Source organism: Protopterus annectens, chromosome 5.part0 (assembly GCF_019279795.1).
Source record: "Protopterus annectens isolate FY-2018-M chromosome 5.part0, PAN1.0, whole genome shotgun sequence".
Classification (NCBI taxonomy): domain Eukaryota; kingdom Metazoa; phylum Chordata; order Ceratodontiformes; family Protopteridae; genus Protopterus; species Protopterus annectens.
The window spans coordinates 1,169,481,917-1,169,509,376 of record NC_056735.1 but is presented as its reverse complement, the minus strand read 5'-3'; the positions used below and the strand labels follow the sequence as shown (position 1 = coordinate 1,169,509,376).

The 27,460-nt window shown below is 43.8% G+C and overlaps 1 protein-coding gene across 1 annotated transcript in view; it reads left to right on the top strand.

Annotated features, from left to right (window-relative positions):
- XRN1 (5'-3' exoribonuclease 1) overlaps nucleotides 1-27,460 on the top strand; it is a 2,408,514-nt gene that overhangs the window by 1,711,440 nt on the left and 669,614 nt on the right. Inside the window, exons 34-35 of the mRNA XM_044071018.1 lie at nucleotides 7,982-8,038; nucleotides 8,238-8,370. Of these exons, the coding sequence (XP_043926953.1) occupies nucleotides 7,982-8,038; nucleotides 8,238-8,370 (190 nt within the window). The remainder of the gene's footprint in view (nucleotides 1-7,981; nucleotides 8,039-8,237; nucleotides 8,371-27,460) is intronic.

Genomic DNA, 27,460 nt, shown 5'->3' with positions numbered 1-27,460 from the left:
ATGGGAAAAAAGGGGCTGATGATTATAATGATAGGACCTGATAATAGGTTCTTCATGGATTCCTGAAAGTACTATACTTGTTTTTTCAGAATTTTTCAATCTGTCGTCAGAATCCAAAACAGCTGAGTAGCTGTTTATTGTTGAACATTTCATGATTGTGGCAGCTGCACTGATGCTTGGAAACTGCCAGAATAGTTATGCTGGTAATTGTCCAACATTGCTCCTGGAGCACTTGCAGGCAAACCATCCATCTGCAGCGACTGTGATGGTGGTAGTGTAGCTGTTGGGGTAAACCAGTGCAGAAATGCAGTGTGAAGATCCAGGAGCTGAGTTTGGTAAATACTTCATTAAAACTGTCTTTTGTCTTGAAAATAATCTTTTCTGTAAACATGACATTATAAAAAAAAAAAAGCTGGGGACATATCTGTAGTGTATACTCTGTTAATTTTTCCAGGTTGCCTACATATCCCCACCAGAACAGGAATCCGTAGTTGATTGTATTAACCATTAGATATCCTGAAAGCTAGAATACAGTGAATGTTTTGTTTGCATATTACTTCTGCATAAATGTCATGGACAGCCTTAGAAGTGGTAGCAAAGAAGCAGTGGAACTATTACATTAACTAATACATATGAAAACATTTGAAGGGCCTCACTGAAAATTAGTATGCACTTATTACTTGGAGGTATTAAAGTGTTTGTAGAAAAATATCATGAATACAATATAAATGTAATGATGAAGGCATCTAATTTAAAACTGCAATTTCAGAAACTAAGACCTTCATTTTGATACAGTACAGTACAGAATAAGTACAGGAACATTGTTCATGTTGTTCAAATAGTATGAAACTTGGTTTCTTGAGTGTTTTTTTTTCCATTCACCTCAATGATGATAGTTGGTATTTTTATGAACAAATCTGATGCTGTCTGTTCAGTCTTTATCACACCTGTGGGGTCTTGGTTTCTGACCTTAGAACTGACTCTGCCATTAGCAAGCTAAAGCTTCTGAAGTAGAGCTCATCCCGCCCTACCCATACTCACTCGCACCTCCCAGATACCATTTGCCACTTATTAGCAAAGCATACTGGTCTATTTAGAGCTTCTCCGTGGGTTCCTTTTCAACATTTCTTCATGATACATGAGCTGGCCTTTGGCCTGTTTCTTCTCTAAAACCTACCCTTCTTGCCTTTCTATATTAGTTTTAAAGAAAAATCTTTATTTTTAGTTTACTCTTATCTGCCACGTGTTCTCTGTCGCTCCCATCTTTCCTTCTTCCTTTCTTTTACTTTTCCTTCTATGTCGGAGAAATCTGCCAAACCTGGTGTTTTTAAAAAAATACCCTTCCTGTGGGCACAAGGATCCTTTGCATCTGATGCCCACAGGGAGTGTGTTTATTGTCTGTGGCCTGCACACCTTGAAGTGGCAAGCTGTACATGCAAAGCTGTCCTTCCCTGGGTCATTGCAGATAGGAGAAATAAGCTGGTAATCAAAGGGCTTATTCCAGCGCCTTACCCAGCCATCCCTTCTGTTTCAGGTTCTCAGCCCCCCGGCAAGGGACCCTAAGAAACGGTCCCCTCCACTTTAGGTCTGTTGGAGCCTTTTAGAAAGGCAATGAGAACCTTGGAGTAGAGCCATTTTGGTCCGATCACTGCAGTGGCCCTTCCACCCTGTGCCCCTTTCGTCTTGTTGGGGCCAGAACCTTTGGTGCCGAGTACATCCCTTGGGGTGTCTCTCCCAGCCCTTCCATTTCCTCTTCCATCAGGTCCTCTTAGAACCTGTCAGAGAATGAGGTAGACAGATTGATGAAGAAATTTCTCTGTACATAGATTCAGATGGGGGTCATTCCAGCTCTGTCCCTTACGGGATCTGCAAACAGAGATTCCCCTTGTAAAATAGTTTCCCCTTCTCCGATCTGGCCTGCTGCTTCAGAGCGTTCGGATCCATCTGCGTTTTTTAGGTCCTACGGTCATTTCAGCTTCGAGGCCGACTGCATCAGAGCTGAGGGCATCTCGGAGCCGAATCCTTGATGTTGAGTCCCGGGGATGACTTTGACTCCGAAGTTGTCAGAGCTGTCACTTCCCCTTGGTGCTTTGGCATTCAATAAGTTGGTGCTGATTCCCCCCTCAGAGCAGAGTGCTGCTGGTGACCAGGGACAGTCCGTTCCTGACCCTTTGGGGCAGAGAAACCTTCTTTGGGACTCTGGGAGTCCCTCAGCCTTTGTGGTGGTGGAGAGGGTCCTCTCCACTACTAGGAGATTTACAGCTTCTACAGTATCAGATCTACCCCTTCCCCTTCTGAGTTCTGCGGCGGAGACCTCACTTCTGCCACTGAGGCCACCAGTCTCTTCCACTTGGGGAAGCCCAGATTTCTTCCAACACCTCTCAGGAGCACCCCACCGAGAGGGCTTCTCAGAAGAAAAGGTGCAAAAGGAGACACCTAGATTCCCCAGAGGAATCTCTCACAACAGACACTGACTTTGATGAAGGGAAGGGGTCTCCTAGATCTCCACTTGACATCTCTTTTGGAGACATTTTGGAAATCCTTAGAGAGGTGGCTGGTCAGCCCCAAACCCCACCCCAGATGAGTCAGTGTTCTGAAAGCCTTTGGGACTTGTCTGTTATACATCCTGGGTGGCAGCCCCCCCCCCCCCCGCAGACCCCCGAGTGGATCTGGTATCTGCAAGGGCATGGAAGGGACCAAGTGCTACAGAGCCAATACTAAAAAGCTGACAAAATTCTCAGTGCCCCTCAGGATAGGCCCCACTGAACGAAGGGTATTCCAGTAGATGCCATGGTGGTTGCAGTGGCCACCAAGAAAGAGCTTGCCCAGGACAGCTGGTACTGTACATCCCCCTAACAGGGTGTCTAGGACTATGGACAGATTTGGAAAAAGGGTCTACGCTTCTTCCACATTTTCCCTCAATGCGTTGAACTATCTTTCCCACTTTACGAGGCTACAGAGGCAGTTGCTTAAGGAACTTTCTAGCTCTGGCCCTAAGTCCGTGATGGCAGAGGAATGGAAATCCTTCTCCTCCCATATGGCCACTCTGCAGTCCCTTTCCAATGCGGTCACGATATTCATCTCTCTTGCAGTTGAGGGTACCTCTAAGGTGGCTGGTTCCGGCATTGCCATTCGGCATCATGTCTGGATGTGGCTGTGTGATTTTGAGGAACCTTTTAAGGCGTCATTCATCAATGCCCTCTTTGACGATTCCTACCTCTTTGGATTGGCAGTACAAGACACTCTCCCGCAGCAAGAATGACAGAAAAGACTCTGTCTGCCGTCAGAAGCCTCCTCTTTACCCTGCAGAGGTCCTTTTCCAGGAATCAGGGTGGGGGAAAGAAGTTGTGATTCAGAAAGTCCCAGAGTCCTTTCCAGGATGCTCTGAGATTTTTCCTCCCAGGGCGGTGGGGGAGATAATTCAAGTGGTATGCCATCCACATGGCAGAAGAGGCCTGCTAAATCAGGAATCTTGGGATTCTCCTTCTGAGAAATCCTTGCAGCATCCCTGAAGCTTTGTCCAACTGTCCGTCTCTGGAGGCAGTCAGAGGATGTTGTTCCTTGCAACTAAAAGCCTGATTAGCCATCATTAATGACCAATGGGTGCAAGGAATTATATTCAGAGATTACTTCATTCCCTTTTTAAACCTCCCCAAGCCAAAACAGCACCTTCCCAATGTACCACCCAATCAGAGTGAGGTGGCAGTGTTGGAAATCGCAAAGTTGCTTAAAAAAAAAGACTCATCCAGGAGGTACCTTCAGACCAACACAGATCAGGAATTTACTTCCGGTTCTTTTTATTTCCAAAGAAGAGGGGAGCTCAGGCCCACAGTGGACCTAACTTACTTGAACAAATCGGTGAAACACATGAAGTTTAGGATGGTCACAGTTCAGTCCATTCTTCCCTTTCCACAGAAGGATGAGTGGATATGCTCAATAGACCAGAAGGGTGCATACTATCCTATCAAAATGAACAGATGCTCCAGAAGGTATCTCCATTCTAGGTAGGGAGCCAGTCACTACCAATTTTGTCCGCTTCCATTGCTTCTAACCACAGCCCCCAGGGTGTTCACCAAATGTACATCAGTAGTTGCAGCTCACCTCGGACTGCAGGGATTCCAAATGTTTCCTTATCTGGATGACTGGCTCCTAGTCGCACCAACCAGGCATCTACTAATCCAGGCCAGGGACATTCCCTTGCAATTGGCTACAACCTTAGGGATCACTATAAATACTCAGAAGTCGCAATTACAACCAGTACAAATGATAGATTTTATATCAGCCGATTTGGACACACACAAAAAACCCTGGCCTATCTTCCACCAGACAGGATTCTTTCCCTAAGGAAGCATATCAGACAAATGCTAGCTGTTCCAGTTCCTCCAGCAAATCTTGTCCTCAGGACTTTGGACTCTATGGCTGCAACAATAACATTACTACTGGCAGCTCACTTATACATGAGAGTTCTTTTGTGGATATTGTCAGTTCAATGTTCCCTTTTGCACCAACTCCTGCATCGTAGTACAAGACTGTCTTGGGTGTGCAGAAATTGTTTATTGTAGTGACTTCACCATCCATAAGTTTCACAGGGTCAACTATTTGTTCTTTCCACTCCCGTCGCCACGCTGACCACAAATGCCTCCCTGTGGGGGTGGGAGTGGCATTACCTGAGATGGACAGTTCAAGGCATGTGGACTCCCCAGGAGGCCAACCTGCAGGTCAGTGTCCTAGAGATGAGGGCAGTGCTTCTAGCATTACAAGCACTTTAGTCCCTTTTCCCTCTAGGGACAATAACAATTCAATCTGACAACATGTGTATTGTGTGGTGCATCAACAAACAAGGTGGAACCAGGTCTTACCCCCTTTGTCGAGAACCAGTGAGTGTGGGGCAATGAGCTCTCTGTACCAACTCCTTTGTAATTGCAATGCACATTTTGGGGGGAGCACAACATACTGGTGGGCAGGCCCAGCATAGTCTTATTGATGCCTCATGAGTGGTCTCTGACTCAGTTTGTGGCAAACAGAATTTTCTTTAAATGGAGTCAACCTTGCTGTGACCTCTTCGCCCCTCCCCTCAGCAACAAATGCAGCAGATACTTTGCCTTGATCCCTCCACAGGGACAGTCACCAAGAGATGCTCTAGTCCATGCTTGACTCCCTATTCTACTAAGTGCATTCCCACCTGTTCCACTAATCCCCAAATTTCTTCAGAAAGCATGCAGGTTGAAGAACAAAGTGATCCTCATTGCTCCCTTTTGGCCTTGACAAGTCTGCTACACCTTCCTGTGGTCTCATCTGATTTGCCCACCATGGACTTTGGAACCCTTTCCAGATCTTCTCTCATATCCCTCAGGACAACTCCATCTGGATCTTCACAACTTGAAATTAACCGCATGGTTTCTCCAGTTCCGATGATGGCTAGACACACTAGGCTTTCTACTCCAGTTCAGAGGATTTTGATTTCCTCCCATAAGACTTCTACTTCTACCAGGAAGATTTATAAAAGTAAGTGGAAAAGGATTTCCATTTGGGCCCAACAGCATCACATTGACCCGCTCACGGTGCCCATTTCGGTAGTTTTGGACTTCCTAGCTGGTCTGTTTCATTTTGGGGGCAGTTTTTCTACTGTCAAAGTTCAGTTGGCAGCCATTTCTAATTTTCATATTGGAGAAAATGCTGGATCCTTAACTTCTAGGCGTTGCAAAGCTTTTCTCAAAGGTATGTTTCTTCGTCGTCCCCCTATCAAAGATCCTACCCCTCCTTGAGAATCTGACATTGGCTTCCCAAGCTCTGATCTTACCTCCCTTTAAACCCGCTGCAAAGGTAGATTTAACATTTTTGACCTGGAAAACAGCTTTCTTAGTAGCCATTACTACTACCAAAAGGGTATCGGAGCTTCAAGCCTTATCTTCCAAATCCCCCTACCTTATTTTTTCATAAAGAACAGTTACTTTACATACTAATCACTCTTTTTTTACCCAAGGTCGCTTCAGTAAATAACATTAATCAATCCATCAACCTCCCTGTGATCTTCCCAAATGTTCAGAATAAGGGAGAATATATGTTACCACCTCTTAGAGGTTCATAGATAGTTCTGCTTCTATCTGGATAGAACAAAATCTTTCAGAAAATCTGACCAGCTGTTTGTGGCTTTCTCAGATCCCAAAAAAGGGAAAGCTGTTGTCAAAGCTACCATAGCTCGATGGCTGTGGGATTGTATCTCTTATGTTTATTCGTCAAAGAATGTTCCTTTACCTAGGCACGTCGGATCTCATTCTGCGACAGAGCCATGTCTCAGGCCTTTGATTTTAGTGTTTCTTTGGAAGACGTTGTAAGGTTGCTTCATGAGCAAGTTCTCACACTTTTATTTTGCATTTCAAACTTGATACCATTTCCAGGGATAGGGCTGCTTTTGGCTCTGCAGTACTCTGGAATATCCTTCCATGAGGCCACCCAGATCTATGTAGCTGGTGACTCTGTCCCACAGGTTTGATGAATACTGAACAGGCAACATCAGATATAAAGAAGTTATGTACTCACCTTATTTCTGTCTGTGTTGTCTGCTTCAGTCTTTATCAACCTTCCCTCCCTCCTTCTCCCATCTTTGTATCTGAAGGACCTGATGGATAGTGCTAAGAACCTTCATTCCTGTTTTTGAGCTCCTGAGCATCTTTTAAGCTCTCTTGTTAAAATATGTATTTTCTTTGCTGGGAAAATTGGCAACAAACTCGATTTGACGTATCTGGGAGGACCAAGGAAGTATGGGTAGAGTGAGAGGAGCTCTAGTTCTGAAGCTTTAGCTTGCCAACGGCTGAGTCAGTTTCGAGGTCAGAACCGAGACCCCACAGGTTTGATGAAGACTGAAGCAGACAACACAGATGGAACGTTATGGTGAGTACATAACTTCTTTGTATGGTGCATATACAAAAAAGTGTTGCTAATATTAATAAAGTTGTAATGGTTACTGTGAGCCTTTAGGTTTGCTAAAATGTAACACTTGGAAATGTTTAACCTTGGTCTGTTTTGGTCATTCATTTCCTTGACAAATGGACAAAGGTTGGGTATTCCTTCACGAGTTGTAGAAGATGCCCTCTAATGTTCCACCACCACCAGGGCATGGTAATGGTGTTTAGGGCTGACATAGAGAAAGAGAATGAAGACAAAGCAAACTAGGAGTTTAAAGCCCTGACTGTGTCTCAGGCAATTTAGTTTGATTAGCAGGTTGGGTGTCTGTAGGAGCTGGCCAGGGAGAATTGACTATCTGCTGCCGGCTAGTGTTTAGTGGAGGAGGCAGCTCAGGCCTACCACTTGGCGTCCACCTTGTGGGAGTATTGGATATATAAACCACGAAGTATGGACCCAGGGAGCTTGTGCTGCTAAGGTGAGCAGAAGCCTGTTCTGAGATCAAAGGTTGCGGAGCCTGATGAGCCATTGATGGTGAGTGTTTGACCTGGAGAGAGGATAGACTGGTCCCATAGGGACTAGCAAACTGGCCCACTTTCTACCACCTGTGTATCACTATCAAGGAATAAATGGGTCAGTAGGGTTTCCCATGCAGGAACAAAGGGACTATAGGACTCTTGCCTAGCACAAGAACTCGGAAATGCACATTCAACAGAACCTGCAGAACAAGTGGGTTAGTTCAGTGCCACTGGCTCCATCTGTCAAATCGCTGTGAGGGGAGGCAAACTAGGAGTCAGTGTATTAGACTGATTTGTCACACAACTGTGTTTACAGAAGGCTGTTTTTGTTCAGTGTAAATAAATACAGTTGCCTGCTTCAGAGGGCTGTATTGTTGGATGAAAATGGGAGATTAATGGGACAGTTGCTCTGTGGTGCTGTGAAAAAACAGCTTACAAGACTGGAAATTTTGTTTGCCTACTGCATTGTTATAACAATTTTACTGTAGCCTTGCTGCTGATAAGCAGTGGAAACTAATATGTAATAATAAGTGTATAAACTTTTTTTTTTTCCTTTGCAGCAAAGGAAGAGTAACAAAAAGGTCAGAGTGACTGTGAAGCCACATCTACTTTACAGGGTATGCTTTCTCTTTAAGTTATCTTTTCATTTGACTAAAATTGCACGTACAAATTCTAAAACTGTAAGGTGAAGCATGTGTTAATGAAAATAACCAAGAAAAGAAGCCGTTCTGCTGCTTTATGTTCTGTCATATGCCTAATGGTTTAACTGCTTTCATACATCTGAATTTCTTATCTTTTCTGCTTAATTTATTTCAGGCTCTAGAGCAACAGCAAGGGACTGTTCCTGACAGAGAAGCAGACTACCGTTTGTTTGACCGTGTTGTGAATATAAGAGAGGGTTACTCTGTGCCTCTCGGTCTAAGAGGCACGGTCATTGGCATTAAAGGAGGTATTTTTATTTACCTTTTTTTCCTTCTTCCACAGGCTAAATGGCAGTCTTTTTTGAGTAGAGTTACTTGAACAGTAAATAATAATACAGTTTACTTACCTTATATGTATGTTTTCCCAGCTAAAAGTTGTTGAAGTTGTGGCATCTTCCCTGTGAGGAACTGGTGAATGAGGATCTTATACTTGCTTGATAGTGACTGAGTACGGTTACTTGAATATTTGCAGTACTGATCAAAACTGTCTTGCTGATGGCATACCTGATTGTATGGTTTACACAGCAGAATAATAGTTCACTGATGATAGAGTTGTACCATTTCCCCACCATATTTAGAGGCGTATGGGGTGTTAGGATGGGAAGCAGTGCTTAAAGAGTATTTTTGTATTGTGTTTATGGTTGCAAAATGGTGCAGTGAGTATGCTACATTTATCTTATTCACTGCTGCAGTAGCCTTAGGTGTATGGGTTGTATCTTGCCAAGGATATAACAAACAGCTTCCAAAGCTTCAGGGCATCTTCCATGTACCTAAACAGTCAGCTTGAGCTGAGTTGACTAAAATGACAGGCTTGAGCCCCAAGCCCTTAACAGCTTTCCTGCCACAAAAGAGTATGCTCCTCTGAGGCTTTTGAGGATTGACGGTCAACTTATGCTGTTCCTTTTGCTGGGGAGATAAGTTCCCTTTGGGGAAAAACTTCAATTTTTTAAAAAAAAAGTTAATTGAATTACACTTTCCTGTTCAGTAAAATTATTTTAAAGCATAAGAGTTAGTGTTTTAATGGACTGTTGTACTTTTAAACAAGAGCACTCTTTTTTTCCTGTCAGTTTAAAACTTGTTTAAAGTTAATTGAAAACAATTTTGTGGAGAGTTTGTATTTATATTATTTTTTTTTTGCCTGGCGAGGTATTTAAAGTGCTTTTTACTGTGTTTGTGTAAAAGTGACCGTCTTCACTGGGAAGGAGGCACCATTTTTGGCTTGACCATTGAACAAACTGTTGGTCCTACAGTCAGTCCTTCTTCCAGCCACTAAAAGAAAACATTAAGCAAGCATCCTTTGCCACCCCAGCAGGCTGGCAATTTGCCTCTACCACAGGTGGGTGGCTCTGTTGTGGCCATTAGTTGTGCCTCAGATCACTCCTCTTTTATCCCAGATCCCTCTCGTGTAGCACCTACAGCTACTGTAGATCAGGAGTTAGCCATGTCTTTTGCAGCTGTTGGGCTCCCATCAATAGGCAAGGAAAAGCCACTCTTGTTGGTCCTAGGAGAAGGAACAGGGAAGGCATCCATGTTTTGTCAGAATGTTCATAGGTTCATACTAGGCTATCTGCCCTAGGGCATTTATAAGCCTAGCCAGAGTGTGTTTGGCTTTCGCCACCCATTTTAAATTAATTTTGCTATGCCCTTTTTCGAGGTTAGTATACTGTGCCTCTGTCTAACAGTGACACAGAAGTGATACCCGGGATAAACCTATGATCTCCCATCCACTCATCAAGATTCCTCTTGAAGAGAGTCAATGAGGGACTCTGCCTAACCTGGACTGGGATTTTATTCCAGAGTGAAGGGAGCCTCTGGGTTATGAATCTGTCCCTCCAGCATGTCCTATTTATTTCAGTGCTGAGGTTCAAGTCTCTTGAGCGTGTAGCTCGATGGGATTTGGATTTTTTGAGGTGCAGCATGTCCCTTAATTCCGGGTTGGACATGGCCTTATACGTCAGGCACAGGTCACCTCTGAGCAGGCGGTATGCCACTGAGTAGAGCTGGAGTTTCTTTAACCGGGCAGCATATGGCATCTGTTTGAGCCCTTTGATCCTCTTGGTGAGGTACTTTTGGGGTCTTTCCAGTTGCTGCAGGTGTTTGGTAAGGTACATCCCAAAAGGGGCATTGTACTCGATTATGGGCCTGATGAGGGATGAGTAAAGAGGCACGATGACCTCCCTAATCTAGATGTGAATCCTTCGTGATTAGGTGGGCTATATAAAATGTTTTTCTAACCACTTTGGCCACGTGGTTGTCAAATGAGAGATTGCTATCAACTTGGGTCCCCAGGTCCCTAATTACTTCTTCTGTACTTAATGGATTACCACCTATGTGGTAATTTGTGGGCACTTTGTTTTTGCCAAAGGGGATGACTATACACTTTTTGGCGTTTAGCTTGAGGCCATGGCTCTGGCACCAGTTGTCTGTTTCTATGAGGCCCTTTTAGAGGATGCTTGTGTCGGCTGGAGAGTCGATTATGTCGCCCAGTTTGCAGTCATCTGCGAACTTGGTCAGCCACAGTCCTTCCATGTTGGCCTGTACCTCCGAGAAATATATACCAAACAAGAGAGGTCCCAGGACTGAGCCTTGCGGGACGCCACTTGTAACTGGTTTGGAGTCTGACATGGCTCCAGCAATTCTAACCATGTGGGTTCTGTCCTTGAGCCAGTTTGCAACCCATCTAGTGACATAGGGGTTTATATTTAAGCTGGTGAGCTTATCTATAATGCCCGAGTGGGGTATTGTATCGAAGGCTTTTGCTTGGTCCAGATAGGCTGTGTGGACCACCTTCCCTTCGTCAATGGCCTTGGTGACTGTTTCAAAGAAGTCAACCAGGTTTAAGAGGCAGGATCTGCCCTTAACAAAGCCAAACTGGGTAGGATCCAGTGTCTGTAGGTCCCCAAAACCTTTATTTATGAGGTCCATGATGATCCTTTCCATAGCTTTGCAGACCAAGCTAGTCAGGCTTATGGGACGATAGTTTCCAGGGTCCGTTGAGGCACCACCTTTGTGGAGAGGGACCACTGTTGCTGTACGCCACTCTTTGGGTACATATCCTGTAGTAAGGCTGAGATTGAACAGTAGTTTTATGTTTGGGTTTAGCTCTTCTTGGAGTTCATGTAGGACGCAGCCTGTTGTACCCATCCCTCGGGAAGCTGCCATTAATAAAACTGGTGGCCCCATCTTTCTTGTCAAAAAAGAAACAGAAAATTGTCTAATCTTCCTCAGATTTCTTGATGCAAGATTAGTTTACTGGATCTGACTCTGGGTTTAATTCAGGTTGTTGATTATAAATTTGTTTGTGGTTAAAGAAAGATGAATACCTCTTTTCCTGAAGAGATTCATAATTCTGAATCTGGGCAGAAAGATAAAGGGACAGATACATTTTTTTTTCTCCTCAGATTTCTGATTCACACTCCTAGGAGAGATCAGTTTCTGATTCTCCCTGTAGGGGTTTCTCTTTCTCTTTGATTATTTACAGAATGTGCCAGTGTTTTCAGTGGGAGAATGCTTGGATTTCTCAGTCTCTCAGAAAATACTGTTAGCTGTTACAGATCCAGTTTCCAGAACCTTCACCCATTCCTCTAGTTCTGTCAACTGTGGAGGATGAGTGTGTTACTGCCTGCAGTTTTAAATATAGTCAGTTGGCTGCCCCTAAAAAGGCAGAGATAGTATGTATAAAGTTCCTCAATCGTTTAAGTTTTATGTTCTTTTCTCAAATCTGACCCAGCAGCTGTAGCTTTAGTTAATCCTACTGCTGATAAGCATATAGTTAATTCCAATCCTACTCATTTTGATAAGGATAGGACAATTACTGATAAATATGAGAAAAACATTCAGAATTTTGAATTGTCAGGCCCATATGTTAAATTTATTTTGATTAATTATTTTGATTTGATTAATTTATGAGGAGGAATGTTTTGGCTGCAGTTTCTTCTTGTGAGAAAAAAAATCTGTTTTAAATATTTTAGTTACTTCTTTTGTACAAGTCACCACTCTTTTAGTGTTTGTGTGTATACGTGTGTGGAAGACTCTTGCTACTATTTCCAGAGCTATGACGACTGATGTGGTTTAGAGGCGGTTTGCCTGGCTGCATTCTCAGAACCTCCCACATGTTAAAATGATATTTTAAATTCTCCTTTGAGTAGAGATTTAGTTTTTCGTCCCTCTGCTGCAGAGGTGATCAAAAAGTGTGATGAAAGGGTAGGTTAATGCAGAGAATCCCCAAAATTTTTCTGCTCTTCTTTTCCAAATTTTCTAAGGGATTCTGTAACCCCTCATAATTTTGCCAAAAATAAATAAACAGCACGAACAAAATGCAGGTAAAAAGATATTTAAGAGGAAATGTCAGGGGTATTCATAAAAGAACTGTGGAACCCCCCCAAAGCCAAGGACAGTCCACTAAGTCAGAATGACTATTCAGGGGACCTAGTCCACCCCCACTAGCAACCCCATTTCCTTTCCAGAAAATTTGAATCTCCACCTTTCTCTTTGGCAGCACATAGTTTCAGACAAATAGATACTTAAGGTCATTCATCAAAGCTACAGATGATAACGGGAGGAAATTCCCCCTTTCAAATTATCACTCATCTACCAGACTTCTAGTTCCACCTGTCCTTCGTTGTATGCTGGCCCAGGGTGTGATAGAACCAGTTCCTCCTTCCCAGGTGGGGAAAAGTTTTTATTCAAGTATTCTTTTAGTGCCAAAGAAAATATATAGAGACCAGTTCTGGATCTTTCTTTCCTAATCCTTTTATTTCTCTTTCAAGTTTCCTGGAAATACTAGCTTTAAAAGATGCTTATCATCACATCCCTGTTTATCCAGACTTCATGCATTTCTTAAGTTTTTGTGTGTCTGGGTCATATTGTCAGTTTTCAGCCTCGTCCTTTGGAATCTCCAGTGCACTAAAAGTGTTCACAAAGTGTCTAGCTCCAGTTGCAGCTTAATGCATGAACATTCATTGTCTTTTCAAATCTTAAGTGCTGGGGTTTGTTAGAAGAGAAGCCACTTGGTGGTGACAGCAAATATCCTTAAATCTGGATCTCTCATTCCTCCTTGTCTCAAAGCAGTTAGTCACCACAGAAGCCTTGGACTTTGCTTGGAGAGCAGTTTCAGGAGAGATAAAAGTGCAATGTGTCTGGGACACCAAGGACAGATGCAAGCACATAAATATAAAATAGATATTTGCCTGGTCAAGGCATTCTACTCTGTGAATCATCTTTGAATTTCAGGACCTCTTCAAGTTGTTAGACAGTACCACAGTCATGTGGCAGATCAACAGGCAAGGGGGAGCTAGGTCATTCCACTCTGCAGACTAGCCATGTTTAGGTAGAGATACAGCTTCACAGCACAGTTTCTTTCTACAGGTATCCTACATTCATTCTGAGCAGAACAAGGGCAGGTGCTTATGAATGGAACTAGATCAAGGGAGTTTCCAAGATTTGATGGATCTATTGGGAAGTTTTCAAATAGATGTATTTGCCTCCTCTCTGAACAATCAGCTGTCAAGAGTGTGCTCCAGGACTTCATGGAAGAAGGCCTAGAAGGATTTCTTTTTATTGGATAGAAATGTTCCTGCATGCTTTTACACCCTTTCCACTGATATCCAGGGTTCTTCTGAAGATTCAGAAGGAATTCACCAAGATCATTGTGGTGACTTCCTTTTGGCTTCGGGAACTGTGGTTCTCTCCCTTCTTTTGGAAATGGCCAGGGGCAATTACCACAAGCTTCCTCACAGAATGGATCTAGTCACACAAGAGCAGGGATGTTTGATACACCCCAGCCCCAATCAACTTCGGTTGCCTTCCTGGATTATGGGGTCTTAATTCTCTTTAGGCACCTGTTTACTGATGATATGCCGGTAACAATGGAGGCAAGAAAGCCTGGGACTAGAAAGTCTTATATTAGTGAATGGAAAAAGTTTTCTAGTTGTTGCCAGCAACATAACCAGCACTCATTTAAGGCTAGTTGTTCTCTGGTTTTACAGTATTTATGAATTACTACTCTATGGCCTTTCTTATACTACATCAATCTTCATTTTTTGGCCATTTCAGCATGTCAGCCCATGCATTTTCCTCTTTCAATGCAGTGTCACGTCAAAATGTTTTTGAAAGGGGTTTTATATAACAGGTCTCCAAGAAAAAATGATGGCCCCTCCTTGGCATATTAATTATTTTTTTAGAGAAGCTAACACTTGGTCCATTTAAACCTGGTAACCGTATTGACTTCAGGTTTTTACTGTGGAAAGCTGTTTTACCGATTGCTCTGACCTCTGCAAGAAGGGTGTCTGAGTTGCAAGTTCTTATGGTGCCTCAACCCTATCTAATTTTCCACAGAGACAGGGTTTATTTGAGAATTAATCTGTCTTTTATATTTAAAGTAGTATCCAAATTTTCTTTAAGCCAAACTATTCATCTCCCTGTTTTTTTTTTCTTGAACCTAAAAATGAAGTAGAAAAAGATGCACCATACATTGAATGTCTGCAGACAACATGGGTACTATCTTGCCATAACTAAATCTTTCAGATCTTTGGATCAGTTGTTTAATTCTTGTGAAGGTAAGAAGAGGGGAAAACCTGTGTCAAAACACACTTTTTAAAAATGTCTTTCCAAGGCTATTACCTTTTGTTATACTCACTACAGCAGAACTATTCCATGCCTATTCTTCTGTGGTCTTGGCTTAATCTATGGCTTTTTGGAAAGGGTTGCATTCAAGAATTATTGTAGGTGCTAAGCTTAATTCATTCTCTAGGTCTAGATCAGGCTTTGCTAGGACCATTCTCCAGGGGCTCCTGGACTTTTCTCTTTCCACTTCCCAAATGTAGTTTGCTTAGGTAATCTACCCATATAGCTAAGGCTGCTGCATCAGTGATCAATCTGATGAACATAGTACAATTGTATAAGTAAACTTACCATAACGGTAGATGTTCGAATGATCACCGCTGCAGCAGCTGCTCCCTCCCTCTATCCCCCTTGTTTTTTTGTGTATTTGTCAGGTTGTATTTACTTTTTGAGATCCCTAGCTGTCCTTTCATGGCTCAGCCTTCCTCTCCTTGTTGGTATGAAAGCATTTCAAGAGTTTGGTGCCCAAACCTGTCTTTTTAGTCAGCTCCGCTCGAGCTTGACTGATGGTTTGGTCATGTGGAAGAAGCCCTGAAGTTTTGGTAGCTGGATGGCTATTATATTTTTGGCAGGATATAACTTGTATAGTTAAGTCTACTGCAGCAGTAATCATTCGATCATCTACTGTTAGGATATGTTTATTTACACAAACACACTTTCCTGATCTGCACTGATTTATACTGTCCATTGGTATACTTCAAAATGTAAGGATGCAGGCTGTGTTTATATTCCATTCTTGTATTTTTAATGTTTTTCATGTGGTTAGGCCTCAGTAAGTTGATTATGATTGAGGTAGCCATACCCAATTTTTTTTTCATAGTTTGACATATACCCATACTGACATATAATGGAGTGAGGATCCCTTGTGTATCCAACTTTTTCACATCCTCGTCAACTTTTCTTGCTGTTGTAAGTGTTACGCATCTCCCTGTTATGTCAGAATGAATTTCTGATTTGTTGTGGCTTTGTTTTATTTAGTACAGCTTCAATTATAGTTTTCATCTCTCTCATCATTTACCATTGCGGATTCCTTCTAAGGTTTCTGCTGTGGCACCAATGAATGTGCATTTCTTATTTTGTGTATGCCTGAGCCCTTGTGTGGAAGGGTGTGAATATTGCAGTAAATTCAGCCAAACAGTCAAGTTAAAAGGAGGAAGAAGGCATCAAATTAATTTTAAACAGAAGAGCATGTAAAGTATTTCGAAAAAAATCAAAGAAAAAGTGGTAGAGTCAACAAAAATAGCAGAAATGAAGTAGAGGAGATGATTTCAAAGATGGTTGAACCAATTAAGAAGAAAGTTTTTTCTACTGCAGACGTTATCCATCTACCTGGGCATATGAGTCAGGCACAGTTATTTTACCATTTCCAAACCACAGTGTGATACTTATGCTTTCTGTGTTATAGATGTTGTCCCCTCCAAAATACACTGTGAAATAGGCAGCTTCAGCTGCACAAGTGTTGGACATTGTAAGCGTTGTTTTGGAATTGAAATGAAACCGGATGAACCAGGCATTTTTCCAGAGTAGCCTACAGTTTCCATGGTTATCAAAGCACACTCTTCTATGTAGAAACATTCAGCTGCCCAGTACCATCTGTAATATCCACTGACTGTAAAAGGCTGGCTGAGGAAGATTTATTTTTCACACAGCAGTGTTTACTGTGAACGTTGGTTCATAGGTTTGGAGAAAAAGTTTGAGGCCTTTTGTTAGTCCAGAGCAGTACAAGTATGTTACATTTCTAAGCCTATTAGTTTTATTCATTTACTCTGAGTTTATTTACAAGGATATGCCACTGATCAACATTTGAAAAATTTCAGGCCCAGCCTGGGTTGTGGTTTAGAGTATTGAACAAATAAGACAAAAAAAAAATCATTAGCAAATCCAAATAGCAACATTTACAAATTATTCTGATTACAGCATAATAGCTAAAGAAGGAGTTTAAAGAACATACGCAGAGGGACTTGTATTTATTTCCTTTTATGACCATTTTGGAATGAACTAATTGTTTATAGAAATTGATTTGGCAAAGATGGAGTAATATCTTTTTTTTTTTTTTACTTCTTTCATATATATACTGCGGTGGTGGTGCTGCGGTAGCGTTGTCGCCTCACAGCAAGACATTGTGCCGTTCGATTCTCAGCTAGAGCGTCTTCTGTGTGGAGACATGCGTGAATGGGCGTACCTTCGTTGAAGGTTGTGCATCAGGGCTGGCAAACTCGGCATGTAAAAAATCTACTGCCAGTCAGCGAGTTCAGCTGTTGCGACCCCTAACCGGGAAAAGCCGAAAGACACAAAGAAACTTCTTTCATATATATAAGTAGATAGATATAGATAGATATATAAAGTGTTTGTACAGACTTGTCTGTACATACACAAGCATTTTGCTAGTTCAGTTTCCTGCATAAATATCAGTAATCTTTATTTCTGTTCTATTTAGTAAATTCGGTTTGGTTATTGATGAGATAAAAATGTACATCGACATTAAAATATACTGGAGTGGGTTATTTTACATAAGGTAATCATCAGATTTTTTACTGCAGGCAAGAAACTTGCTGAAGAAATAGAATAGCCTACCTAATTAATAAAAGGAAGTCAAAACCACTGCTCATTTACAACCCAAAAAAGATAAATATGATCTCAGACTACAAGGTAGGGTATTCAGCAGTACAGTGATGCACGTTTATGCTGCAACTACAGATGCTGAGAATGAGGAAATCAAACAGTCTTGTAAGGATCTGTTGCATCTCCTGAAAGTAACAACAAAAATATTACAATCTGAAGTAGTTAACTTCATTTGATCAGCAACCTGTGGGTATCGGATCCGATTTGAATCCGAGCCGGCAGCTTTCCTAGCAAAAGATCCGAGCTCCAAGCTCCTCCCCTACCCATAATGCCCTCCTACCTCCCTCTAACCCCCAGATCTCGTTTGCCGCGGCTTCTTGAAGCATCTGAGAATGAGGTCCTAGCGTTAGGTTTGTGAGTTGAAATAGAATATTTTTTCCCTTTAAAATCTCTGCAATCTGAGTGTGTGTGGTACCCCTTTCTCCCTTAACCTGTTTGGGTATTTTTATCATTAGTTTATTGTAGATTTAATTTCCCTCCCCCCTTCTGTCTGTATGTGAAGGTGTGTGCGTGTGGGCCTGCTTTTTCAAAATGTCTGAAGGCCCAAAAGCCATTTTTTCTAAATGCTCCGAGTGTGGCCATAAGCTGTCCCCAGTGGATGGTACACTCTGTGCGTTATTTGCCTGGGCGTGGACCATCTTTCATCAGGTTGCACTATCTGTGCAGCCTCCAACCCCAGGGCTTTGAGGGATAGGTGGACTAAGCTAGTCCTTGCGGGCCTTTTGCCCCCGGATTCGGCTTCGTCCTCCTCTCCCTCTGTGGCACCAGCCGCGGCTGCTCCACCGACCGTTCCCGGGATTCAAACTCCCCCTTCGGCTCAGGAGGAAAGGGACTCCAGGAAAAAGGATAGGAAGGACAAGGAGCATGATAGGGATAGGCATCGTACCCACAAGAGGCGGGCCGATTCAGCTCCCTCGGCCCCGCCGTCTAAGCAGTTCACCTCCCCCTTAAGGTCTCCAGGCTTCGTTCTCCACGTTTCTCCCCGGAGCCGGAGGAGGAGACCCGGTCACCTTCGAGGTCGTCCAGGCAGCCTTCCCGTCCAGCCTCGGCAGCCTCATCCAGATCAACTAGAGATTTATCCGACGCGGACATGGACCGGATGATGCGTCGATTTCTTCAGACCCAGCTGCAGATGAGAGTGCTCTTGCCTTCCCCATTTTTCGTCCCCATTGCTCCTTCTCCGACCTGCTACCAGGGTTAGGAGCTGTCGGATCCGAGTAGCTTCGGAGCCGGGGTGGTGTTGGCGCCGACAGTGTTTACTACTTCTGCGCCGACTGTACCTTCGAGTTTGTCGGATCCATTTTCGGATCCGAGCTCTCTGGGCCGTGAGATGAGCATCAGATTCAGAGGGGTTAGTGTGCCTTCGGCTCCGCTGAGGTAGGATTGCACTGCCCTGTCTGATGCGATCCGGTCATCTCCGGCGCCGATCCACGTGCCGGATCCGGGGGGCTGCTTTCGGATCCTAGGGAGAGCAGCTCACCTTCGGCATTCAACGTTGTGGAGAGGGTCCTTTCAAGGGATTCGAGGCCCCAGGCTCTTGCTACGGATCCACCCGCCATTCCCTCTCAGACGGGCCTGTCTTCCATCATCCGGCCCGAGGGACATAGAGGAGGTACCTCACAAACGAAAGTGCAAGAGGAGGCACTTGGACTCACCTGAGTCCCTCACAGAAGACACGGACTTGGAGGAAGGGGGAAGGTTCCCCCAGGTCACCCCCCCGAGGATGTCTCATTTGGAGACATTATATTAGAGGGGGGTGGTCAGCCCAAAAGCCTTCCTCAGATGAGTCTGTGTTTCTGGAGGCGTTCGCAGGCCCATCTATCTCTTGGATGTCCCCTCCCGCCAATCCCCTGGTGGACCTCATAACTACCAGGGCATGGAAGGAGCCGGACACTGTGGAGCCAATATCCAAGAGACCAGACAGGATTCTCAGCCCCCCCCCCACAGACAGGACAGTTTGGAGCAAAGGTGCCCCAGTAGATGCCATGGTGGTGGCGGCTGCCACCAAGAAGGAATTAGCACAGGTGAGTTCCTCGGTACATCATCCAGAGTCTCGGACGATGGACCACCTCAGAAAGTGGATGTTCGCTTCAGCGACCTTCTCTGTAAGGTTGCTGAACTATATGGCACACGTGATTCGACTCCAGCGGGACCTAATCAAAGAGTACGCTGGGTCACCCCCAGAGTCCATGTCGGCAGAGGACAAACGGACCTTCTTGGCACGAATGGCCACTCTTAAGTCTATCACAAACCCCTCTATGCGGCTTCTCTCCCATGCCTCGGAGGGAGTGGCTAGAACCAGCAGAGCAGGCATTGTCTTACGATGACCGGCCTGGCTCCGTCTCTACGTCTTTGCGGAACCCTTCAAGGTGTCCTTCGCAAATGCCCCCTTTGACGGTTCTATGCTCTTAGGCAAAACCGTCCGTGATATGCTACTCTAGAGCGAGAAGGATGGGAAAACGTCTGCCATCGGGATCCCCTTCTCGGCTCCTCAGAGGTCCTTCTCCAGGAACCAAAGAGAACAGAAGAAGATGTGGTTCCGGAAATCCCAACAATCCCGTTTCGCTCCGGATCCCTTGTCCTTCAGAGGCAGAGGAGGACAGGGTGGACGCCGGCCCAGATGCAGAGGGGGGCCGAAGAATTTCGGGTCGAGGGAACCTTTTTCCGATCGACCCGTGCAGCAACCCTGAGGGGTTGCCCGACTGCTCCTCTCTGGAGGCAGTCGGAGGGCGCTTCTCGGAGCATCTAGCACATTGGGAGTCCATTACGGCAGATCGCTGGGTGCTCCGGATCATATCCAGAGGTTACTCAATTCCATTCCTATGTTCTCCTCCCCGGTCGGGGCGCCTCCCCGATGTACCACTCAATCAGAGGGAGGTAGCAGCCTTCGAAATAAAAGAGCAAAAGAGCTACTAAGAAAAAGAGCCATCCAGCACGTCCCCCCCCCCCCAGTCAATCCGGATCAGGCTTTTACTCCAGGTTCTTTTTGGTGCCAAAAAAGATGGGGGACTTGCGGCCAATTCTCGACCTGTCCACATTGAACCTGTCAGTTGCCAAAGAGAAGTTCTGGATGGTCACCATTCAATCCATTCTCCCACTGTTACAGGAGAACGACTAGATGTGCTCCATAGATATCAAGGATGCGTACTACCTTGTTCTAATGGACAGGCAATCCAAGAGGTTTCTCGGCTTTCAGCTGGGAGCCAGCCATGATCAGTTCAGGGTCCTATCCTTCGGTCTCACCACAGCCCCCAGGGTGTTCACCAAGGTCATGGCAGTTGTAGCGGCCCACCTGAGGCTTCAGGGAATACAGGTCTTTCCTTACCTGGATGACTGGCTCCTAGCCGCCCCCACCAGGCATCGACTATGTTCAGTGAGAGACTATTTCCTACATCTCGCCCGCTATCTAGGGATCACGATCAACCACAAGAAATCCTCCCTTCAGCCTACTCAGATCTTGGATTTCATAGGGGCCAGGATAGACACAATTCAGTCCAAAGTCTTTCTGACGTCAGGCAGACTTCGCAATCTAAACCTCCATGTTTTGGCTCTTCTTCAGTCCCCGGCCCCTCCAGCGGAGTTAGTCCTGAGGGCTCTGGGGTCCATGGGCAGCGGCCATGAACCTGTCTCCGCTTGCGCGTCTGAATATGAGGATTCTCCAATGGACCTTACAGGTCCAGTGGTCCATTCTACTACATCCCTTGTCTGCCCCTGTTCCTCTCAGCAGGGTTTGCAGGGAATCTCTACTTTGATGGCTCCATTCCAAGCACCTCCGGGAAGGGTGCCCCTTCTCCATGTCCCCTCCCCAAGTCACAGTGACCACGGACGCGTCTCGCCTCGGGTGGGGGGGCATTGCATGGGCAGAACCGTCCAAGGCACGTGGACTCGCACAGAGACCTTTTTGCATATCAGTGTTCTGGAGATGAGGGCAGTGCTTCTAGCGATGAGGGCAGTGCTTCTAGCGTTGCAGGCTCTCCATGCCCTTCTTCCTCCAGGGACTATTGCAATTCAAACAGACAACATGTCAGTGGTCTGGTACATAAACAAGCAAGGGGGGACCAGATCTTACCCACTTCACCGAGAGGCCATGAGAGTGTGGGAATGGGCGATATACACCAACCGCTTTCTCATAGCAACGCACATACCGGGTCAGTCAAACATTCTAGCGGACAAGCTGAGTCGGGCTATCCTCTCACCCTACGAGTGGTCTCTGAACCCCTTAGTAGCGAAACAGGTCTTCCTCAGATGGGGGTCAACCTTGCTGTGATCTGTTCGCGTCGCCTTCGAACGCAAAGTGCAGCGAGTTTTTTGCTCTGATTCCCCCACCAGGGGAAAACCCCAGAGACGCTCTGGTTCATGCTTGGCCATCCGGTCTTCTTTATGCTTATCCTCCTCTTCCGTTGATGACAAAATTCTTGCAGAAAGCTGGTCAGTTAGGGAGCAGAGTTATCCTCATAGCCCCATTCTGGCCTCGTCAAACCTGGTTCCCATGCTTACGGTCTCATCTAGTGCATCCTCCCTGAATCTTAGATCCCCTTCCGGATCTGATTTCTCACCCCTTGGGATTGAGGACCCCCGATCTGGACAACCTCAAGCTCTTGGCTTGGTTGATCCAGTTCCCTTAATGGCTAGGACTCCCAGTATCTCATCCTCAATTAAAACTATCCTGGTGGCTGCTCATAAGCCTTTTACCAGGAAAGTCTACAAAAGTAAATGGAAACATTTTTCTATCTGGGCAAAGCATAGGAATTTGGATCCTTTTCCAGCAGTCCTCGATTTTTTATCCCAAATCTTTCATCAGGGAGCTAGTTCTTCATCTGTTAAAGTTCAACTGGCAGCAGTTTCCCACTTTCACATTGGTAACAAATTTGGCCCCCTCGCGTCCTCTAAGATCTGCAAGACCTTTCTGAAAGGTACCTTTCTTTTGAGACCCCCTGTTAAGGAAGCAGTTCCTCCATGGGATTTAACCCTAGTTCTCCAGGCTCTGACTGGTCCCCCTTTTGAGCCCGCAGCTTCGGTCGACTTGAAGTATGTATCTTGGAAAACTGCCTTCCTGATTGCTATTACCTCAGCTAGAAGCATATCGGAGCTTCAGGCTCTTTGTAGTAAGCCCCCATACATCATTTCTCATAAAGATAGAGTTTCCCTCAGGACTAACCTCTCTTTTCTGCTTAAAGTGGCTTCCGAAGCCAACATCAACCAATCCATCAACCTGCCTGTCTTCCTTCCTAATTATCACAACAAAGGAGAGTATAGACTTCATTGCTTGGATGTACATAGACAGTTATGGTTTTACTTACACAGAACGGCTGTTTTTCGAAAATCAGAACAGCTTTTTGTCTCATTTGTTAAATCCTGTTTGGGTAAACCAGTGATAAAGGTAACCTTAGCTAGGTGGATTTCACAATGCATTCCTCTCGGGTTCGGGCACATTCTACCCATTCTGTGGCTACTTCGGCGGCCTTCTGTTCGAGGGTTCCTTTGGATGACATTTGTTCAGCAGCTACTTGGGCTTCCTCTTACGTTCATTGCACATTATAAATTGGATCTGATTTCCAGAGGAAGGGCGTCCTTTGGCTCTGCAGTGCTCCGGAATATCCTTCCATCAGGACCTCCCAAGTTGTTGGTAGCTGGGGACTCTGTCCCACAGGTTGCTGATCAAATGAAGTTAACTACTTCAGATAAAGAAGTTATATACTCACCATAACGTTCCATCTGAGTAGGTAACTTCATTTGTCTGCAACCAACCCTCCCTCCGTCCCCCTAATGTGTAGTTCGTCCTTGAAGGATCATTGTATTTCACTTCCCAGATGACATCAGTTTAGGATGTTCAGGTAGTTTTTCCTTGTGTTATGGTAGTATTCTGTGATACTATGGCAAACTCGATCTGAGGGTTAGAGGGAGAGGTAGCAGGGCATTATGGGTAGGGGGAGGAGCTTGGAGCGCGGATCTTTTGCTAGGAAAGCTGCCGGCTCGGATCCGATACCCACAGGTTGCAGACAAATGAAGTTACCTACTCAAATGGAATGTTATGGTGAGTACATAACTTCTTTTTCATCATACATGAATGGAATGCTAAACTGTGGTGGCCTGATTACACCCACAATAACAGGTAAGTTTAGCCTTGCAGTATAAAAGAAAGCAGGGCAGAAATCAGTAGAACTCTGCCGACATAATTCACTGTTCAAAGAAAACACTTTCTTTCATCAACCTAAGAGGTGGCTTTACATTTTCCTATTCTCTTTCTTTCCTCTCCACTCACTATGTTCTTCTTCCTCCACCAGTCTATTCACTGTGTCTCACCTTCAACCAGAATTCTAAATTGTAGATTTAGTTCTTGCTTGTAAAGTCCTGTTAATTCCTGCTAATTAAATCCTGTATCCAGCTATGTATTTTTTGTAATCTATATAATGTTTTAACCATATGTAATTTCTGTTTATTGTCCTTTATTTAATTATTCTTCTCTGTCTTTATGTGGAGCTTCTAGGTTGCAAGGTTATAGAATTATGGTGAACAGGAAGAACAGGAAGTTAATAGGAGTAGAAAGATATTAGACATGACAAGACAATAGCTAGGCAGAAGAACATAAGCATACACAAGATTTGGAAAGATGTTCTTTAAGGAGGGACTTGAAAGTTTGGTAGTGAGGGAGTTGTCTAATAGTTAGTGGCAAGTTGTTCCAAGATTTGGTTACAGACTTGTCTGATAGTTAGTGGCAAGTTTTTCCAAGATTTGGCTACACAGTAAAAGTAGAGACTGAGGTCACTGGACTCAGAGGTTTTATAAATAGAAATTGTTTATCTGAACAGCATGGATCCCAATGAGGAAGATAGTATTGTAAGATTGAGGAAGATAGCAGGAGAAACTAGGGGTTGTTGGGTAATTTATGAATAAGAAGTAGCTGGTTCATGTGTAGTTGCAGTAGAAGTTCAAGCCAGTTAAGCAGTTTAAAAGAGAGGCAGTGATGAGATTTATGAGGTTGGCCTGTGGCAAATTTTGCTATTTTGTTGTAACGTAAGTTGAGTTTGGTGTTCAGGGAGGAGTTCGGGTTAGTTAGAATAGGGGAGGCATAAAAAGGGGAAGATAAGAAGTTTGTGGTGGCATGTTTAGCTTTAGTAGAGTTGGTTAGGAATTGCTTAACCCTATTTATACAATGACTGGCCATTAATATACAGAAACGAGCATGCTTATTGGCCAGCCCAACCAGCGTGCCCATTATAAATCCAAGAATAAACTAACGGAAAAGGATCCGGTCACCGAACTTTTTCCCATTAGTATATCTTGTAATTTTTTTTTTTTTTTTTTACTTTTTCTTTTTTTGCACCAAAAAAGAAAATAGAAGACCTGAAACGAACGAGGGAGACTGCCCCAACAAAAAATAAGAGGATAATCAGGTACGTTCTGCAAAATTAAAGAAGCTTACCCAATTATCCTTTTATTTTGTCTGTCCCGGCTCTCCCAAACGTAAAAATTCTCCCGATTTCTTTTTTATATTAAAAAAAAAAAGCAGCAGAGATCTTTTTTTCTACATTGCTGTCTCTGCACAGCACTGATGTACTACGTAAGTGTGGGAACACAAGTCCCATATGCATGTGCAGTACATCAGAAAAAGCCCCAGGATACCGGAAAAATGCAGAAGGGCAGTATGGAGGCATTATACAAAGACATTAGTTAAGAAAAGTAAGTATTTTTTTCTTGAATAATGTCATTGTATAATAGCAATAACCCACGGCTGGTTGTGGGTTCGCCCTCGTGACCAAACCACACCAACCGTGCATAAATCCAGCACTACCCACACCCAGCCATGGGTTATTGCTCAAGTACATGCCAAGTTTGTAATGGGACAGTTTGATAGTGCTATTTATATGAAAGTCAAATCAGAGTTTGTCATCAGTAGTAACACCTAGCAGTTTGGAATGAGGGACAGCCTCACTTGTGGTGTTTAGTGATGAGATTCTCAAAGTTAGTTTGTCAAGAGAATGTTGTTTAGGAAAGAATAATAGGAGTTTAGTCTTCTTGGGTAGACTATTTGTAAGCCAGGCTTCAATGGAGTTAAAGGCATCTTAAGTTAAAGTTTGTAGTTGAGTAAGTGTTTTTAGAAGAGGAGATTAGAGTAGAGTCATCAGCGTACTGGATTAGAGTTGTTTTTAGACACAGATGAAAGTTTGTTAATAAATATATTGAAGAGGAGATAGCCTAGGATGGAGCCCTGAGGAGCACCAGTGATGACTGGAAGATAAGGTGATTGAGTAGAGTCCCGTTTGACAAACTGATGTCTGTCAGATAAATAACTGGAGAACCATTTTAAGGTATTGTCTGTAGAGCCAGGGAAAGAGAGTTGAGAAAGGAGTCTAGGATGAGAGACACTATCAAAAGCTTTAGATAAATCGAGGAATAGAGATGAGACAAACTTACCCATGTCTCAGGCTTTATTGACTGAATCAGTAAAAGGTAAGGGAGCCGTGGAAGTATTTTCTGCTGTTCTGAAGCCATGCTGGGTAGGAGGGAGTAGATTGTTTACATGTAAATGGTGGAAGAGTTGTTTGTGGGTGCATTTTTCAAGAGTTTTGGATAAAGGTGACCGTATTGCTATAGGCCTGTAATTAGATATTTCAGTACAATTCCCACCCTTATGTAGTGGGATAATGAACTACATCCAGAGGGATGGGATGCAAGTTTCATTAATAGATCTATTAGTGAGTACAGACATGGGAGGCTATGGCATTTGTAGCGATTTTTAGAAATTTGTGGGGAAGATTGTTAGTAGAAGGAGATCAAGGTTTAAGTTTACTAAGCAGCTGTTTGATAAGAGATGTTGGGACAGGTTTGAGGGAGAAAGGAGATTTGGAGGTGGTAGCAGGTGGTGAGATGGTGGTAGAGGTGAAGCTGTTTGTAATGGTAGAGATAATTTCTATAATGTATTAAATAAGGGGGCTGTGTCAGCGTTAGTGTTTTGTGGAGGGTTGTGGTACTGAGTTAGTTCCAGGGTGAAGAATGTTTTTGATTGCCAGAATTTCTTTGGATTGGATGTAGAGGTTTGCTGAGGGTCTGAGTAATATGACTTTTTGTCTTTGATGACAACTTTTTTAACTAGATTACGCAGTTCTTTATAGTGAGACAGGTTTGTAGGAGATTTTTTATTCTTGTATGTTTTCCGGGCTTTATCTCTGTTGCACATGGTGCATTTGTTGTGTGATGATAGCCAAGGAGAAAATTAGATTTGATTCTTTTCCTCTGGGAGAGTTAGGCTATTAAACTTATTCAGGAATATGCAGTTGAATTTATCAACTGCTTCATTTACATGTAGGTATTTAAGGCAGGATCACTTTATAGAGCTTACAATATTGGTAAACATAAGTGGGTTAAAGTTAGTTAAGTCACGGATGATTTTATATATATGCTGTTTGTGTGGATGGGAGACAAGTTTGGTGGTACAAGTGGGGGATGATGGTCACTAATGGCATCAGGAAGTGTTGTAGTTTGACAAAAGTTGTTGGGGTGGGAGACTAAAATCCAGTCTGTGACTGAGCTAGTTTGGTAGGATTTGTTGATAAAGGTGGGGTGATATATTTAAATGAGAAAAGCTGAAGAGATTGATAGTATTAGTGGGGAAACATGTGGACAGTTTCAGCCAGTGCTAACATCTCCTAGGATAATGATTTCATGAGAAATGTTGGATGGCACCCAAGATAATATGTCTTGTAAAGTAGACAGGTTAGTGCAAGGAGAAATGGAGAGGGCGATAATACAGAGGTTTTTGTTGTTACTTAACATAAAATTGGAGATAGTTTGGCATTGCTGAAGGTAGGAAAGGGGTGGTTATAGGGCGTAAAGGAAAAATGTGATGGATAGACTATAGCAATGCCTACAGCTTTTTTATTGAGACAGTCTGACGTTTACATATTAAAACCTGGGTGAAGGATTTTACAGTCTTTGATGTGGGGTTTAAGCCATGTTTCTGTGATAGCAAGTATGTCAGTGGAGTACTGGGTAATCCAAGCATGGAATTCAGTGACTTTTTACAGATACTACATATATTTAGAGAGAGGAATTTGAGTTAAGTAAGACTTGAATTGCTGTGACCAGAGGATGGTA